This window comes from Syngnathus scovelli, chromosome 10 (genome assembly GCF_024217435.2).
Source record: "Syngnathus scovelli strain Florida chromosome 10, RoL_Ssco_1.2, whole genome shotgun sequence".
Classification (NCBI taxonomy): domain Eukaryota; kingdom Metazoa; phylum Chordata; class Actinopteri; order Syngnathiformes; family Syngnathidae; genus Syngnathus; species Syngnathus scovelli.
In genome coordinates, this window is record NC_090856.1 from 3,454,400 (window position 1) to 3,472,649 (window position 18,250).

An 18,250-nucleotide genomic window follows, 5' to 3' on the forward strand; every position below is an offset into this window, starting at 1 on the left:
AGCGTTGTGATAGGTCACCTTGGGCCCAGTCTTACAACACGTATGGATTTTCCATTAGTTATGTTTTTATTTGACTATTTTTTTAAAAATTGAGTTAGTTTTTAGAGCAGGTTTGCTGTTTGTGTGCTTTTTAGATTTGGCACCTTAAGTTAAAATCTAGCGTGACCTGTGGTCCCCTTTAAAAACAGTCAAATGAATTAAAAAAATACCAGCAACCATAAAATTTTTATATAACAAAAGTATGTCAAAATTGTCACCAAAACAATACATCAACAAATCGAGTAGACGTCAATCAAGGAATCTGCAGCTACCATGCAAAGCTGCCCCCTAGTGGCCGTCAGTAGCGTGGTGAATAACAGTCGAGCGATCTGATTGGACGCTGTCTCAAATTATTTTTCATGGCACAGAGGCCGGATTTCACCATAGTGATACACAGATAAATACCTCACCTCCAATCAAATTCAGGCTTTTGTGGGAAAAGGAAAATGTGAATCATTTTGGATTTTTTTTTGTTTTGAATGATGCTCTTAACTATGTGAAAACCGGTTTCAGATAAGGCACTTAGTGTTTAGGGAATGCTTTGTCAAAACAGGAAGTGCTGTGCAGCCACAGTAGTTGGTCACGTAAATTCAAGCAAGCCAATCGAGTTTAGGAAAGTCCTTGGTTCCCCTTATAAAGGCACCGCAGCCAAGCAGCTTGTTAGCGACCATTTTGTCCACAGTCATTATAGTTGCGACGTTAGAGCTGCTCGTTGCCGCCATGCTCTTGGATCTTCATCACTGTGTCGTAGGACGGTGGAGGTTCCATGGTCCAGGGGGGCGGGGTACACGGGAGCGCTGGTTCCGGAGATGGTTCCAGGGCCGGTCCAGGGTCCGGCCCACCGCTGACAGAGTCTGTTGACATCTCCCGTCGGATTCGGTCCAACCTCCTGAAGAGGGAGATATGACAGATAATTCATGAAAATGCTCTACTTCCTCTTTTCAATCTAGTCCTCACATGGGAAGTCATAAAGTCTGCTTATAAAGCATTTTCAATTTTCCAAACAATACTCAAAGTGGTAGTAGTTGTGTGACCAGTTTAACACAGAACAGAGCACCTCTTGTTTAAAGTGCAGACGTCATTGGAGTGTGTCAAGCTTCATGCATGACGTTCGTCGATAATCAAGCCGTAAAACTGCCACCTTTTTATTCTCACTGTCATCTTCCTGAAGCCCCAAAGCACGTCACTTGCGTGACAAACTCCAAACTAATCCTGCATAATGACAATTACAACATAAATACGACGATGCACAAATACCTTTCCTCAAATAATCCATTTGTCACTAAAAGATTCCATTCCTCACTCAATCGCTCGTGTGAACAAATAAACACCTCGGGAATTCCGATCCAATTAAAAAGTGTTGTATTTTTTAATGGGAACCTCACCTGAAATAAATGCCTCCTCAGGAATTCAGTTCTCAATAGGAAAGCAGGGTAAATAATGGATGAGGTCTGTTTAGTGTTTGCTTACAGGAGCTTTGTCAAAGGTATTTGTGCTGGAGAGCGCCCTTTAAGATATTATTAGATGACTGATGTTCAAGCATCAATGCCTTTGCAGCGCGCGCACATACACTCATGCACGCGCACTCACTGAATGCAGGGACACCAGGTCAATGTAATCAATGAGTATTACTATCGCTGTAAATGCAACTGTAATTTTATATTACAGTATTTGTTCTTTTTAAATCTACATTTTCTCTATATATAGTAAATAAAAGACTGCGGGTTTTGTGTAATAATACTCATTTTAATTTTTTAATTTTAGAATTGGTGGCGCAACACATGTACACCAATAATCAGACGTATTCTTTATCATTTACGAAAAATTATTTGGTGAATTAGTTTTCACTTATTTTGCTAAATTTGCTGATAATTATATTAAGTATAAATGTTGGCTGCTCTAGCCTCCCAGGGGAGAAATCTGTCTTTTGGCACCCGTAATTAAGTGTGACGTCATGCGTAATGATTCGTCTTTCTACCTTTGGATGGCCAGCGACTGTTGCGGGCTGAAGCGAGTGCCCGTCCGCGGGTGCAGCAAGAAGTGTCCAGGCACCGCCGCCTGCAGGTTCTTCATGGCCATGCACAGTCCACTCACCAGCAGGCCCACGCCCCCCATACCCAGGAAGAGCCCCAAGACGGGCGCCGAAAAACTGGGCATAGGCGCGAACAGGGCTACCACCCCGCCCGCCACCATCAGCAGCACGCCCAGGAGGAGCAGCGCGCACTGGGGCAGCGGCATCGCCGCCGTCCCGCTCCTCCTCGCCTTCCTTCGGGAGTCCTCAGCCAGCCTGCTGCGAAGACGCGTGTGCTTGTTCAGGCATCTTGTCGAGGTAAAAACACTTCCATGCCGCCTCCTCCTGCTGATGCTTAGGGGGTGAAGCTCCCGGGTGTTGCCGCGTGGAGAGCAAGCATATCCGGGTTTGCGGCGGAGGAGAGACGCGGTAACCGGGGAACTCGGCTTTGCTTTGTGGCTGCAGCAGAGAGGAAGTGTGTGCGTGTGTGGAGGGAGGGGGGGTACACGAGGAGGGGTTTTCTGTGACGAGATTCGTTTGGGCTGGACAGGTCCATGCACATTTGGTGCACATGTTGGACTGACGTAAACAATGTTAGCAGATAGAAACTCAAAAAGTCGAGAATGCAGTTTCTGGAGAAATCGGCCACGAAGGCGAAATGGATTTATTTGGCATGATACTGACTGAAAGAACGATATATAGCAAGCTTGAATGAAATATAAATACATTTATAAAGTAATGGCACGGAGAGAAATATTAAACACTTTTTCTCTCGTATCCAGATGTTGAAGCAAATACTTGCAGTACTGAGCAGAAACCAGGCGAGGGCGCAATTGTGACAGGACCGAATGGTCGGCTGATACAAATCCTCGAGAAAACTTTGGAGCATGACTTTTTTGGGGGAAAAACAAGAACAAACGTGTAAATACATCTTGCAGGAATATCATTTGAACGTTCTGAAATAGGAATTTAATAGTCTAGTTTTGTTTAAATAAAAATAGTAGTATACAGTAATAGTATTGTATTTTAACTAGAAGTGTAAAAATAAGACAGCCAACAGTCTGCACAGTCCAGTTGTGCCCTTAATCACTTTTTTATTCAGTTGATATGAATACATTCACACACTCATAGTCAAACAAACTGTTGAAAATCTCTTGCATGATGAACCCTTAAAAACATGCATATGGAGGGATCTTTATGTCAAAAAAAAAATGCATCATCTATATTCAAAGTCTCACCAAAATCCTGAAATCTGATGGTCACTCCTCATGATTTTTAAAATATTTAAATAAATAGACATATATGACTACAAACAAATACCCCAAAGATTTTTAAATAAAATATATAGTGTGTGACACTATCATGAACAGGAGCTGTTTTTCTTCAACTGGACCTGAGTGCGCCTCGTATTTTATGAACAGCTCCAAAAAGCAGTCAGTCTTAGCATAAAACCTTTAGCGAGAAAGCAAAATAAAGGCAGGAAAATCCTACTAAAGCAGCCAAAGTGTATCTGGGGTCAATCTCAGGCACTTTTAATGGTGGCAGGTGTGTGCTGACTCCCATTTAAAAATGAGTTTCAATGTGATTGTTTTTTTTCTGAGCGCAGCCACATCCTAGCTATGAGGGTGTGCACACATTTGCAACCCCATTAGTTCAATCATTTCTTTTCATTCCTCTTTTTTTGAAAAGATATGAACAATTTCAATTGAGTCGTACTGTATTGAGTTACATTATTTGTCGGAAAAGTTTTGAATTTGATCTAGTTTCTCATTTCTGGCATGTTTGTCAACCTTTTTTTACATTCACTCTATGTCTCCAAAAACGTGCATATTATGTTAATTGAAGACTCTTGAATTGTGCATAGGTGTGAGTGTTTGTTCCCAGGTATTGCCTGGCAAGCTGTCCAAGGTGTACCCCGCCCCGCCTCCACCCAAAGTCATCCAGGCTCGGCTCCATCTCACTCGTGACATCACCCTACTGAAGATAAGCGTGGTAGGATGTTGGATATGGCTTTTAAACCTCAAAGCTAATCTCTCTGGAGCGTCCGAACAGTGGCTCGGCGGCTAGGTGCGTGTCAGAGTAGGCGCGGCGTAGGTGCGTGGAGCTGCACGTGGTTTTGATGGCCACCTCGTAGGGAGGCGGAGGTCCCAGCCAGGGGGGAGGATGCGGCGATGGGCTGAAGCCACCGTGATCCATGGGGGGGTAGTCAAAGTCCTCGCTGCGAGTGCCTTGTCGTTGGCAATCCAGAGTCCTGCTCGGGAACACAACAAATGCTTCATTATCTTCTTTAAGGGCCTCGTCATTCTGAGGTTCGGATCTCGGTATAAAGTTATTGGAAATAAATATTTAAAAAATGCAGTTTTAAAGTTAATCCACACTTATTTTACTGGTGCTTTAAAGAGCCTCGATGTACTGTAAGTACGTTTCCTTTTTTCACCTCCATTATGATTGGATACCATAAAGAAGGGCTGTGTTGCCCCTACCAACATGGCCGCCAAGTAGGCAGCTCTGTCACCCAGAACTAGTCTACTTTGTACCCGTGACGCAACCCGGAGAGTTAATAACAGCAGACAATTCTTGGACAGACAAACTTATACAATTACTGTTCATTTTTCTATTTTCATATGTATAAAATGCTGTATATAATACGACGTTTGAATTTGACACTTGTGGATTAGCCTAAAGAAACGACCTTTTTTTTTTTTTTAGTCCTTCAGTGTGCGAGGAAATTAAAAATGACGAAACTCACCCTGGCATAAAGACCGATTGGGACTCCGGGAAGCGACTGGCGTCGTGCGCAAAAAGGGCATGGCTGCTGTAACCAGCGTACTCATTATAAGGGTAGTGAGGGCAGTCAGGGTCGAACTCCTGCTGGTTGTAGTTGGAGGTGCTCTTGCTGTTCATGGCCCAGAAGAGCCCCAAGATGAGCATGACCACCCCCAGCACCACACAGCAAAGGGAGAAGGGCTGTAGGCGGCTCTGCGACGACACCAGGAAGGCGGTGGAGCCGCCCGTCACGATGAGGAAGGCACCGATGAAGATGGCTCCATGGTGCAGGGACGGCATCATCTCCACTGCGAGGTCGGCGCCGAGGCCCAACGGATAGCGTCACTCGGATCCGGACGGGATGGAGAGCTCCATACGCTCGGAAGGTGATCAGACATTCACGTATTCCTTCAAATAATCCAGAAAAACTCACTTTTTCATCCCCGGGAGTGGAAAGTGCTGAAAGAAGTGAGGCTCCAGCTTTGGGTGAAGGTGCTGGAAGTGATCTTTTTGAGGCGAAATGAAGGGCTTGTTTGCAGAGCAGGCTGATGTGGACAAGCTGCGCGTTTGTCATCACAGCAGATGGACGAGAAGACTGAAGAGCCCATTAAGAAATCTTTACTGGCGCCCCACCCTCCTCTGTCTAATGTGTCTGAAGCCTACCACTTTAGTGTGTGTGCATGTGTGTGTTTGTGTGTATGTGTGTGTGTGTGTCCAGGAAAATGATGACATGGAAACTGGGTTTATGCATGTGACATCAATTACAGAAATAAGAGCATGTGTGGTAACAATTCCAATGATGATGGCCCATTAGGAATACACAAACAAAGCCTCTTGTGAAAAACAATAGTGAGATATGTGAATAAGATTTCTGAAGATTTACACGCAATAATGTCACACAAATGGAAATATTGTTCCAATGTCCAGGCGTCCAAGTTATTTCTCACACTCAGGGGATTTGTTATATAAATAAATACTTTATTATAGGATTAAAATGATGTATAGAAATAACACCTTTAAAACATTTTGTTTCATATAAAATGTACGTTTAATACGCACATTACTTTTATTTATTTTTTAATAAAACATGATTTTGGCACACTGTAGCTTTGCGGGTGGGATGGTGTGACCAATTTCCTGCACTGCGATTGGTCGAGCGTGCCAAAGAAATATGTGCCACTCTTCCACGCTCGACCAATCGCAGCGAGGCATTTACGCTTCATCCCGCCTTTACGGGGTAATGCACCAATGGGTGTCTTCTGGTAGGCGTGGCTTAAAATCCAGCGAGCACCATTCTCCTATCACTGGTGTAGGGTGACCGGCGCTGGCATTTGGCACTTTAACAAACCAATCTCCGTGGAAAGTATGATAAGTTTTGTGTGATAAGATTAACTTTGTGTGTCAAAGAGCGTTTTTTCTGTACGATCGGGCTTCCACATGAGCATACAAGATGGAGTCGCTGCTCTACCTCGGTTTTACGGCGCTTCTTTTGCTCCTCCTGTGGGTCCAAGTGAAAGGTGTCGACTACGTAATAGTTCACCAGCGGTGGATATTCGTGTGCCTGTTTCTGCTGCCTCTGTCTGTCGTTTTCGACGTGTACTTTTACGTGAGAGCATGGCTCATCTTCAAGATGTGCTCGGCGCCGAAACTGCACGAGCAGCGCGTGCGTGACATCCAGAGACAGGTGAGCAAACCCGGCGCATGCGCAGAGGATAAGACTTGGTCCAAGGTGTATCTGCTGTGTCTTTGTGTTCAGCCAAAACAAAGTCTAATATAAAATTAGTGATCAGGTTGGCATCTTGGTTTGATTTCACAATGAGCCTTTGTGAAGAAAGGTGAAAGTTGGCATTCTCAACTGCTGATCAGGTGTAAAAATAAGATAACCAACCCGCAGCGACTCTGACCCGTTTTCAGGTGCGCGAGTGGAGGAAGGAAGGAAGCAAGGGCTTCATGTGCACCGGCCGACCCGGGTGGCTCACAGTGTCCCTACGGGTGGGCAAGTACAAGAAGACCCACAGGAACATCACCATCAATATGATGGACATCCTGGAGGTGGACACCCAAAAGCAGGTGGGAAGAAGACTCAGCCATATTGATTGCAAACTCTTGTCTCCTAGGATTTTTGGAGGCCATTCCCTGATTTTGAAGTTGGTCTTTTTGTCTGTTTGGTGTTCAGGTGGTGCGAGTGGAGCCCTTGGCCAACATGGGTCAGGTGACGGCACTCCTCACCTCCATTGGTTGGACTCTACCTGTGCTCCCTGAGCTGGATGACCTCACCGTGGGTACGTCACATTCATGTCTTGCAGAGTAGGAGGAGCTATGATGGGGGAAGGAGACTTCGGTCCCCCCATCCATCACTGCTTCCTGTTTGGCCTTGTTCCTAATAATATTAAAGGGACGACGCTGGAGCTGCGCAGATAAAAACAGAAAGAAAAAAAAATACGGCGGAAATGGCCCCCGAGCTGGAGGCGCCCGGGGATCGTGTTTCATAATGGATTTCCTGATGCCATAAACTGCACATCAACGCGGCCTAATGTTTTCCCATCAGGCGCATTCGTTTACCCTGACGTCCGTGCGCAGCTCCACGGCGAGCGGCCTCTGTTGTTGTGCTCCCAGAAATTAAATCACACCACCTTCTCCGGCTCCCTCTCATCTGTCTCAGGTGGTTTGGTGATGGGCACCGGCATCGAGTCGTCCTCTCACATTCACGGCCTCTTCCAGCACATCTGCGTGGCCTACGAGCTGGTGCTGGCTGACGGCAGCTTTGTGCGCTGCAGTGAGGTGAGACACAGGTAGAAAAAAATAGACTAGATTTTCTGCTTGGAAAGGTAATTGACTATTTTAAACATTCCCATACGTTTACTGAAAAAAAAACTTTATCGTAAATTGATGAAAATTAGATATTTGATTGATTTGATTAGCTAGCTAGCTAATTAAATAGCTATCCCCTTTTAAAAAATTCAACTCTAATACACTGTTTTGACCACTAGGACGAGAACACGGATCTCTTCCACGCCGTGCCGTGGTCCTGCGGCACTCTTGGTTTCCTGGTGGCGGCTGAGATCAAAATCGTGCCTGCCAAGCCGTGGGTGAAGCTGCGCTACGAGCCGGTGCGAGGCCTTGACAACATCTGCCGTCGCTTCGCCGAGGCGTCGCGAGACAAGCGCAACACTTTTGTGGAGGGCATCCAGTACACGCTGGACTCCGCCGTCATCATGACGGGGAGCATGAGCGAGCACGCCGAGCCCGACAAGGTAGGATTTTTATATAAATATAAATAACTAATTATATGACAAATGTTTGAGTTGTTTCCCTTCAGATCAACAGAATCGGGCTGCACTTCAAACCGTGGTTCTTCAAACACGTGGAGGGCTACCTGGTGGGCGACAAGGATGGCGTGGAATACATCCCCCTCAGACAATACTACCACAGACACACACGCAGCATCTTCTGGGAGCTCCAGGTAGGTTTTTGAAAAATCATCTTATCACACTCAATATTGCCATTGCGATTACTTTTCAGAGACCGAAATGAGACTCCATTAGTTTGGTGCAGCCACTTAATGGCGTGTTTAATTATGCATCGTGCTGGTCTGACACGTGGCCATCTGCGGACGCCGTCTGCTCGCATTGAAAGCCATGTCACGGGATGGGCTGACTCGACGAAATCTTGAAACGATATCTGCTTCTTCTTGGCGTTGTAATTTTCTTCTCGCTTCTTCCGTGAAATGATTTTAAAATCGCACTCAATGATGTTATGGTTGTGGACGATGTAGAATTGATCAGTTTTGGTCGCACGTCAGTTGTGCGTCACGGGGTGAAATTGTCACCCCACCAGGATATCATTCCCTTTGGCAACCACCCGGCGTTCCGCTGGCTCTTGGGCTGGATGGTCCCGCCCAAGATTTCCCTGCTGAAACTCACGCAAGGAGAAACCATCCGGCGTCTGTACGAGCAGCACCACGTGGTCCAGGACATGCTGGTGCCCATGAAGGACTTGCACTCTGCCATCACATGCTTCCACCAGGACATCCAGGTAGAGAAGACATTTTGACTTTCGCCAAAATGCTGGGATAGATAGATGGACAAAAGATTTTGGATTATGCGAGCCACCTCTCGACATGGCCCTTCGAACATTTTTTTTTTTCTGTGTTCAGGTTTACCCTCTCTGGCTCTGCCCGTTCCTCCTACCACCCGGCAGGGGCATGGTCCACCCCAAAAGTGACGAGGAGGAACTGTACGTGGACATCGGTGCCTACGGCGAGCCCAAAGTCAAACACTTTGAGGCAACGGCGTCGACGAGGCGGCTGGAGAAGTTTGTTCGAGACGTCCACGGGTACGTCGCTCAAGAGTTTGTATTTCTGCTGTAAAGTTTAAACGCGCAAATATTTCAAATTCCTTTGGCGACATTTGCCTTCTAGTTTAATGACTCAGAGATGTTTTCTAAGGTTCTTCTGTTGACTTTGCAGGTTCCAGATGCTGTACGCCGACGTCTACATGGACCGCGACGAGTTCTGGGAGATGTTTGACGGGCGGCTGTATCAGAAATTGAGAGAGGAGCTCGGCTGCAAGGATGCTTTCCCTGAAGTTTACGACAAAATTTGTAAAGCCGCCAGACACTGATCTTCTGTGGCCGCAGGTTGGGATCGTGTCCCCATCAAATGTGACATATGTTGATCATCTACCGTCAAGTCTTAATGTGCCTGCGTGTTAAAAAAAGTTTGACAAACATTTTTTGAAAATAGATAACAATGTCCAATTTTTATAACACAGTGTTTTAATCAATAAAAATTTAAAATGTACAGTTCGCATTCTTAAAATCAAGTGCATTTGTGTCACACAGACTAAAATTCATTTTAAAAATAGATAAAACAGACAAAACAACTTTTGCAAAGCAATTGTAAGTTCAAATTGTAAAATATTACGAATAAAGTTAGACCATTAAAAGAGTTAAAAGGAAAAAATTAATAGATTATAAGTATGTAATATATGTAATAGAAACAGATAAAAAGAAGAAATGTATCATGTATATAAAAACATTCATAAAAAGAATCAATTCATTGTCTGTTTCCACGCCCTAAATGAGCTAGGAAAATAATTGGGAGGCTGAGGACGCCTCAGCCGCCTCCATAGCTACGAGCTGCCTAAAAAGGACAGAGGTCAGATCCTCCTCGTCCTCATGCAAGCTGCTGCTAGACACGGGTGAATCCCAGAAGGAGCTAGTAGACATGTCCAAATCCTCCAACTCCTTAAATAGGTCGGAGGGTGTCAGGTCAATCGATGAGGACGAAAATGGAGGCATCTCAACACCCTGACCGATGGTGAAGTCAGGGTCCTCATTCGGCCCTGCCTGCCAAGTGCTCATATACGGGAATAAGGGCTGCCTCGGCACCGCCAAGTGGCCACTCAGGTCTGCTTCGGGGGCCTCAAAGTGGCTGAAACTGACAGAGGTGGGGGCCGGTGCGGGGTTGTCAGGTACATGCACTGCAAACACAAAAACTCCAGTCACTCCCGAGATTAGATTCACTGCGAGTCTTCCTTCGCTAAACAGAATGCTCAGTTTGGATTGACACGCTCGGTCAGATGATCAGTTCAAAAAATTGAAAGAAACATTTTCCAATACGTACCTGTATTATTATTGCCCATGACAGAATCATACGGTTGGATATTGGTGTATTCGGATTTTTTAGTCTTGCACCACACTCTCTTTTTCTTTTGACCCTGCACAAAACACAAAATCACGTCATTTCACACAAAAACACTTTTTTTAATTCCGATGGATTCTAACTCACATAGTTATCCCGACAGGACCATTCTGGGTGCAAGCTGGCGTGGATCTGGTTTAGCCGATCAGATTCCATAAAGTATTTGAACTGCTCATCCGGGCTGAGCGACTTCCACTGTGGATTTAATGAGAAAGTGTCAAAAAAAAAAAAAAAAAAACATGCGCGCGTGAATGCGTGCGCATCGTACTTACCATCTGCCCCAAGATTTTATTAACTGACGCACTGTCTTTTCGCTCTCCGGTTAAATTTTCAAGTCGAGCCTTGGCAAACGGCCGTTGCTCCTTCATAAACAGCATAAACGCGTTCGGTGGTTTCTTTATATATGGTTTAGAAGGAGTCTGGGGTCCTTTTGTCCGGCTGGAAAATCAAAAGCACAAGCAAATGCATGTCACCATCGTGTGGGCATTCAAAGGAATACATTTTGCAGAAACTGAGCATTTACCGTGCTTTTTGAGGTGTTGGTGGTATGATCGGAGTGAGCAGGTAACATCCTGATGTTGGTACGTTGTTGGACACGTGTCCAAGGCTACAGAAAAACACGTACGTTAGGCTGCAGAAATGTTGACGATAGAAACATCACTAATGTATTGTTACTTACATCACTCGATCGGGCAGGTGGCACCAAGGGGCCATCAAGTGGGCATCCAGAATCTGCAAAAAAAAAAAAAAAGTTAATTGTTTCATGAGAAATATGTAACTATTCCATTTTTCATGTTCTCGTGCATGATTCTCCTCAAAATCCAGAGTTTGTATTAGTTGTTCATACTTTAATCTTCATTCAGATCTGGCTGCAATTCCTCATTAAACATCTGGAACACTAAATTAAACATTTTAGTTTTCAGTTGAGTTTTTCCGTCCCGAATTGTAATTGTGTCTTCAAGTTTGTGCATGTTCCAATAAGTTTCAGAAAAGTTATTAATGCGAAAACGTTTCTTTATTGAAGTTATTTGGGTCTAAAACTTTTCCCTACCTGTTTTTGATGGTTTTGCATCCTCGTCGAATCAGCGTGGGTCAATCTCTGTGTGTCTGATCGATGGGCTCCTGATATCCTATCTATTCGTTATGATCGGCGTTTTTATCGCGGTATACTTAGTAAAAAAAATAAAAAAAAAAGGCCTCCTCATCAACCAATCACAACACAGGGATTGCCTTTGATGAATCACCGGATATGACGCAAATTGAACATGAAAGAGCAGCTATGCTAACCTGCTAGGTCGCTAACTAACGTCTGGACGTGGCTCGTGGCCGCCTTCTATTTGGACATAATGGTTTCAACTTCTCTTTTTAAACCCACTAAAGAGATACAAAAAGAATAATTTGTCCATCACGTCTTCTCGGTGGGCCTTCGAGAGTCGTCATTTTCAGAACCAGTGCACTTGACGTGATCGCATTTTCGGTAAATGTTACAAACTTTCATAAACACTGTCAAACATGATATTAGATATTCAATATGTTATAAATTCAAAATATAAATTCATGGCACTCTTTAAACATCTTTTGATAGGTGTTTTATATTAAATATCAGAAACGCTAGAAATGTTAAATCTGGTTAACAGATCGTCACATTTTGAGGATTAAATTGAAGTGTAAAATGGAATTATGTCAGTAAAATTTAAAGATACGAAATATTTTCAGTTGCGTTTACTTTTGCATTCTTTTTTAATGCTTTTTAACTTTTGCAAGGACCATATGGTATAAACTAGAAAAAGAATGCTTGAAAAGGCAATCACTGTAGCCTACTTGATGCTACACGTAAATTCAATCAACACAAAGCTATGTATATTAGATTTATCTTCGAAATGTATTCTTTTTTCATATCTATATTTTTATGACTTTGACCAACGGACAACTTTTTTTTTTTCTTTTTTCAGTGGGATTGTTGGCCTCGGTGAGGAAACAAACGTGATAGTGGAAAAATGCCGCTAATAATGGTGCTCAAATTGAATGAAATATTCATGTGGAGCCGAACAAAAAGGATGGCGAACGTCGATTAGGACCAAATTTTACATTGGTAAGTAGCATACAGACTTTCAAATGTATATTTTTAGTTTTTAAATGAAAGGAGGTATTTCTCTTCAAAGATACAAATACTCTTCTTAATATTAGGACTTCAATTTTAATTGAACATTTTTTATCAAAATATTGCGGGAATTATATTTTTATTCAAGAAAATATATAAAAAAATAAATAAATAGGAAAACACGTGTCTCAAAGTCACATGATAGAGGGGCGTGGGGAAGTCAAAACAGACACAAAATGGCTGCCGTCGGAGACGACGCTGCTGCAATGGACAGCATTTCCCGGTCGCCCGGGGTTCATTCTGCTCCTCCGAACGCCACTGCGACTGTAACGAGTTACGGGGAAAGCGCAGAGGACGTGAAGGAAGCACCGCTGCCAGCGGTTAAAAAAAACATGACAAGTAAGTGACTATTTCTTCCATCTTCCGTAGCGTGCTAATGCTAATAGCTCACAACAACTGTAGTAGTCTTTTCAATTGTTTAAAGCAAGTTGCCTCAAAGACCACTCTTGTATATAGTACATCGTTTCTTTTGTTATTCTTCTAAAATCTCTATTTACCAGTGAGCTCTATGAAATGATTTTCATGTAAATATTTTAAGTAAACTGCATTAGTATAATAATAATATTTCTTTTTAAATGCAGACAAATGACACAAGCCCATGTAAATTTTTATTTCAGAAGATGTTTTGCACCCTAAAAAAGCTAAAGTTAGTTAAATACAGATGCTTATTTTGAAACTTTGGAACAATTGTGGTTTATTATGTGAAGCCCTTTGTGATGTTTTTTTGTGATTAAAGGCTATATAAATACATTTGACATGACTATTCCCTCTGCTAACTCAAGGCGATGGCGGTGTGGAAACAGCAGAAGAAGCCGTGGAGCCCACAGAGCCTGACATCAATGTGCTCTGTACCGACATGTTTGAAAAGATGTCCGTCTTTCTTCAAGGAGAACTCACTGGTATCATTAGTGTATTTCTGCACGTCTTCTATATTTTGTTTCGGCCATGTGCCTTCACTTGTCGTTTTACTGTGTCAACATTCTCATGGTTCGTGTTTCAGCCACTTGTGAGGATTATCGTCTGTTGGAGAACATGAACAAGCTAACTAGTCTAAAATACATGGAGATGAAAGACATCAGCATCAATATCAGTCGAAACTTGCAAGATCTCAACAATAAATGTGAGTCATGCGTAAAATGTGTGTTATCCTCTCCTGAGGAACAATCAACGCTTTTCTATCAGTCACCTTTGTTTGTTTTCTTAGATGCTAGCCTTCAGCCTTACCTGGACCAGATAAATCAGATTGAGGAGCAAGTGTCTTCATTGGAACAAGCTGCCTATAAACTGGACGCATATTCCAAAAAACTAGGTAAGACACTAATGTTGCATTAAGGTTTCAGAGATTTTTTGTGTTATTGTGTGTTTTATTTTGAAACTCCAAAAATGATTTTTAAAAACGTCCAGCGTATGTTTTCCATGAAAATCTGACAAAATATTTAAAGTCTTGAAAAAATCAACAACTTCCCAGTCACTTGAAAGTGACCCTAGTTAGCTTTGGGGTGTCAGAAATAGGCAGATAAGCAAAGTGTGCTTCTTGCTTCAGTTTGTGTCGAGTCTTCAGTTGTCCAGCATGTGGCGATGTTGCACCACAAATCAACTTGTCTTTCGAGCTCTCTCAGCCTAAGTTTTTCCTTCTCTCTGCAGAGGCCCGATTCAAAAAACTGGAGAAGCGATGAAGGCAGACACAGCACAAACACGTAGCTTTTCCTTCTGTCACCTGATCTAATCACACTTGATTTCCGGCGCGTGCACGGCAAGGCGGGATGACGCACACTGACTTTCGAGGCCACTTCTAGAGAACGGGTTACTAAGGAAGCAGCAGCTCAAGGCTGGTAGTGTTTTGGCCTTAGATTTGAACACGCAGTGAGACAGCAAATGTTGTACAGCAGTGAGTGTGCACTTTCTTCAAAATAGCAACAGCCTCATCCTGGTTGAATGCCAGCATAGGATCATGATCTGCACTTGTTTAATGTCACGTCCCGAATTTAGATAAACGGTCAAATGAAGCAGGTTCCGAGACTACTGAAAGCCAACCTCCTCTTAAAACTGAAATGTATTTAACAAATTCTATGTTGTAAAATATTTACTAATACTTAACATGTTTTTTTTTTTTTAAATAAACCATAATGCTGACTTGATTGCACAGACTTTTTCTCTTACCACAGTTAATTAGTTTTTAGAGCAGGTTGACCGAACTTATCCTGATTACTGAATCAAATACCTGAAAGGTCTAATATTAACTGACAAAGTAAATCAAAGGACATTTTTGCTGTAATTCAAGCTAGCTAGAATTAGTTTGCCGAAAGTTCCATCTCTGGCTTACAACACGAATTATCGTAACTGATCTTGACTCATCCAAAGAATACATAAGTACTGCAAACGTGTGTGTGTTTGTGTAAGGCCTAATGTAAACCAGGTCTCTGTCATTAGTCCGTTTGGGGCCCCGGCACACAGAGGGAGCTCATTATTCATACTGTAACATTATTTACTGTTGCACTGTGATCCTTCCATGTCTACTTTTCCCCCCTCTGCTTGTTTACAAGGCCCCATGGGTGCAAATTCTGCTCCTTCTCCCAGAGGTTCTCAAATCTGGATCCGGTTAAAAATATTGACATGTATTTTTTTTGTTTTTAATTCCATAGTAAGGACCAAAATAGTCATTGCTCTAAAACGCAAGAACAGTTTATGGTGGTGTACCTAATGAAGTGTCTATAGAATATCTCTGGAGGTTACAGTAGTGCAGAATACAGATGCAACCTTCAACAAAATAATCATTCTCCATTATGGCTCTTTGACATTCAGCTTCCCCTGGGAGTTTCCCAGAAAAAAATAAAAGACATCTTGAGAATAAGATGGGGAGCAAGCAGGTCCCTCGCTTTATAAATCTCCATAAGTGGGCCCAGAGAACAACAACAAGGCACGCCGCCATGCCGCAGAGTTGTGTAACACTCAAACCAGCGAACGAAAAAGATTGTGAAAGCCTGCTCATGAATGAAAGCGGACACACAGACACTTAAAAAGTCCTTTTAGTGACCACATTTGTTTGGTGTTTTTCCAACAGTGTCCCAAACAAACCAGACTGTATTGCAAAACACTGATCTTAATCTTCTTGAGTTTAGGAAATGACTGTATAGATTTCTCAAAAGTACTTTTGAAAGCGTAGCTACAAAGTATTTGATATTATCGTCACTGCTGTCTTGTTAGGATTGAAAATGTGGGGAAATTACAAAATGTGTTTATTGAGTTGAAAATCTGGAAGTTTACCCTTTTTTGTCATGGACTTGTTGCCATAACTGCAAAGCAAAAATACTTGCTGACATTAAGCTTTTTTAAAAAAAAAAAATCAATACAGGCACTGCATGGGATCATATTCCGTCTTGAAACCACATTTAATATTTCCCCACAATGGCATCATAATCTAACACAGCACCCCTTTTGCTTGCATGCTCACAACAATGGAATACATAATGGCCGTAACGATGCCCTCAACCCTCTTAAAGCAGTAACTCGGCGACACAAAAATGCATGTCAATGCGCTTTGTGTTTACGTGCAATATCAAAGCAGCCAATAGATCTGGGAGGTATTTGAGTGCAAATATGAGCCACATGTTGAGATCTGAGAGTCTCGACTTCAAAAAGCCTCCACGAGAGGGGGGCATGACAAGCAACATGAGGTCAACATTTGGCATCACAATCACTCACACCTTCATGTACTCTACACGCAAATGTAAGGATGCGAGACTTTACAGTTTGCCGCGTACGAGCCTTTTGAAATTCGATTCCAAAAGCCGGCGCCTGCAGGTGTGTTGATCTTGGATGGTGACGAGCAACGCAATCTATTTTGATTGCGGCAAAATCCCAACACCGTTCTTCCATTATTGCAAATCTAAAACGGGAACAGATGGAAAGCCGTGTAATACACAAAAGCGGGGCATAACACCGACGCTAAAATCCTATCCTAAAATCCTGGAAGATATTTTATCTTAAATGACGTAAAGAAAATATAAATAACTATCGCTGTCCTAGATTTTTAATCCAATATGCAGGAAATTCTAAGCAATTTTTTATAATCATAGAAGTGTAAAAATAAGCTCATTATAATGCAAACCTGATTTAAGTCTGTTTAGCCTAATGCTAACAAACAACGCAAACTTCCATGGACGGGCTAACGAATAGCGCTGGTGTTGCCGTGCTTCAACATTTAAAGCTTTAACTATTTGACCACAAACGGTGCAGCAAGACAGTTAGACAGATAAGAACAAAACTCTGTACTATACTGCCCCCAACACAATGTCCATTGAATTGACGCAAAAAAAAAGTTTTATTTTATACTTCTGAGTGCGTTCGGCGCTTCTCGTATATACACCGCTCAGACTCTTTGGCACCAGAAGCATCTGTGAGCGCGCTTGTATGACAACGGAACGGCAACAAATAGATTAGTAGTGATTTACGACCCATATGTGTCTTTGAAGACCAAAGACGGATGCTAACATGATGCGATTAAATATAACTTCTAAATGCACAATTGGAGTGGCGTATCAATGCTCCCGGCAAGTTCTTTGTCAAGATGCAACCGTTAAGCAAGAAGTAGCCATTTTAAAAGTGGCCCGGCCAACCTACGACCTCTTTCATTGCAATTCCTCAGTAAATAGTTTCAAGTGGAACAATTGTCTCGGTCTGCTCCGGTCCCTCCGGGCACAACTCCCATCAGACAATAATTTAGCACACACGCTTTGGCCAAGTTGGATAACATTGATGATTGCAGGGAGGTCACGCTGGAAAGAACCACACTCTGTGACTCAGGAGATGTCCAAACTGAACACATTTAACTTGTTTGCTGTTCTTATATATAAAATATGGGTGGTCCCAAAGCACTTAGTACTTAAGCTACAGTCCTCTCGCGTGGTTAAAAGGAAGAAAAAAAAAAGGCTAATATAGTTCAAATTAATTTGCCATTCAGACTCACAAAGCTGTTTTTATGGTAACAATACATTTAAAAATATATGTAAAAAAAAGATCATCTGTAGGAAAATAATAAGTAAATGATAATAATAAATGTAAATAAATGAAATTAAGATTGAAACAAACACTTACCAAAGGAAATACATGCAATAAATAAATCTGCCTAACAAATTGTATGTTCAGTCACGTTCTGACTTAGCTCTGTTTTTTTTTCTTTTAAGAACATTATTATCACACATGTGAGTAAGCGTTTGAAAAATAGGCCCTAAGGCAATCCGAGCAAGTGAACCTCTGTTTTGTGTTAACATGAGCGCATGGGGTCAGTGTGTGTGCATGTGTGTGTGTTATTTGTATACGAAACGTCCAAAAAGAACATTGAATTAAACCAGCTTTTATTTTCACTCTGTCCTCAACTGATGCTATTTGAGAGGCAAGCTAAAGCACAACATAGACTTTCTGGAGGGGCTTCATGTCTTCTTATACATTTGATTTAATAAATTAAATCAACTTGATATCTAATTCTAACCCCCCTCATTTAATTTTTCAGTGTGTATGTGCGCCTACCCCTCTCGGAGTGTGACTAACCAGCTATCATTATTCTTTCTAT

General features: G+C 42.5%; 5 protein-coding genes across 13 annotated transcripts in view; 2 read left to right on the top strand and 3 right to left on the bottom strand.

Annotated features, from left to right (window-relative positions):
• Positions 1–206: 206 nt before the first annotated feature.
• Positions 207–2,537, bottom strand: si:dkeyp-51f12.3 (uncharacterized protein LOC107988041 homolog). The gene is made up of 2 exons (XM_049725702.1): positions 2,018–2,537; positions 207–928 (listed from the first exon to the last, which is right to left on the bottom strand). Exons 1-2 carry the CDS (start codon positions 2,275–2,277, stop codon positions 739–741), a joined length of 450 nt encoding a protein of 149 aa, XP_049581659.1. The 5' UTR covers positions 2,278–2,537; the 3' UTR covers positions 207–738.
• A 550-nt stretch (positions 2,538–3,087) lies between these two features.
• si:dkeyp-51f12.2 (uncharacterized protein LOC100151460 homolog) lies at positions 3,088–5,119 on the bottom strand. Its single transcript, XM_049725626.2, has 2 exons — positions 4,800–5,119; positions 3,088–4,301 (listed from the first exon to the last, which is right to left on the bottom strand). The coding sequence occupies exons 1-2, from the start codon at positions 5,117–5,119 to the stop codon at positions 4,064–4,066; spliced, it is 558 nt and encodes a 185-aa protein (XP_049581583.1). The 3' UTR covers positions 3,088–4,063.
• Positions 5,120–5,685: 566 nt separating this feature from the next.
• On the top strand, positions 5,686–9,617 carry dhcr24 (24-dehydrocholesterol reductase). The gene is made up of 9 exons (XM_049725517.2): positions 5,686–6,500; positions 6,731–6,886; positions 6,993–7,098; positions 7,479–7,597; positions 7,807–8,070; positions 8,136–8,279; positions 8,654–8,851; positions 8,973–9,151; positions 9,285–9,617. The coding sequence occupies exons 1-9, from the start codon at positions 6,267–6,269 to the stop codon at positions 9,436–9,438; spliced, it is 1,554 nt and encodes a 517-aa protein (XP_049581474.1). The 5' UTR covers positions 5,686–6,266; the 3' UTR covers positions 9,439–9,617.
• Positions 9,593–11,724, bottom strand: LOC125972149 (transcription factor 7-like 1-D). Its single transcript, XM_049725553.2, has 7 exons — positions 11,572–11,724; positions 11,200–11,252; positions 11,044–11,127; positions 10,793–10,958; positions 10,608–10,715; positions 10,443–10,536; positions 9,593–10,299 (listed from the first exon to the last, which is right to left on the bottom strand). Exons 1-7 carry the CDS (start codon positions 11,590–11,592, stop codon positions 9,902–9,904), a joined length of 924 nt encoding a protein of 307 aa, XP_049581510.1. The 5' UTR covers positions 11,593–11,724; the 3' UTR covers positions 9,593–9,901.
• A 1,091-nt stretch (positions 11,725–12,815) lies between these two features.
• bloc1s2 (biogenesis of lysosomal organelles complex-1, subunit 2) overlaps positions 12,816–18,250 on the top strand; it is a 53,089-nt gene continuing 47,654 nt past the window's right edge. For 8 of the 9 annotated variants that reach the window (XR_011087539.1, XR_011087541.1, XR_007482707.2 and 5 more), the window contains exons 1-4: positions 12,816–13,020; positions 13,464–13,580; positions 13,682–13,801; positions 13,886–13,990. Coding sequence is in view for 2 of the 9 variants with exons in the window: in XM_049725650.2 (XP_049581607.1) it covers positions 12,858–13,020; positions 13,464–13,580; positions 13,682–13,801; positions 13,886–13,990 (505 nt within the window). In the remaining 7 variants the exon portion in view is untranslated. Of the gene's footprint in view, positions 13,021–13,463; positions 13,581–13,681; positions 13,802–13,885; positions 13,991–14,325; positions 14,815–18,250 lie in introns of those variants that run through there. The other variant, XM_049725639.1, reaches the window with a different exon arrangement.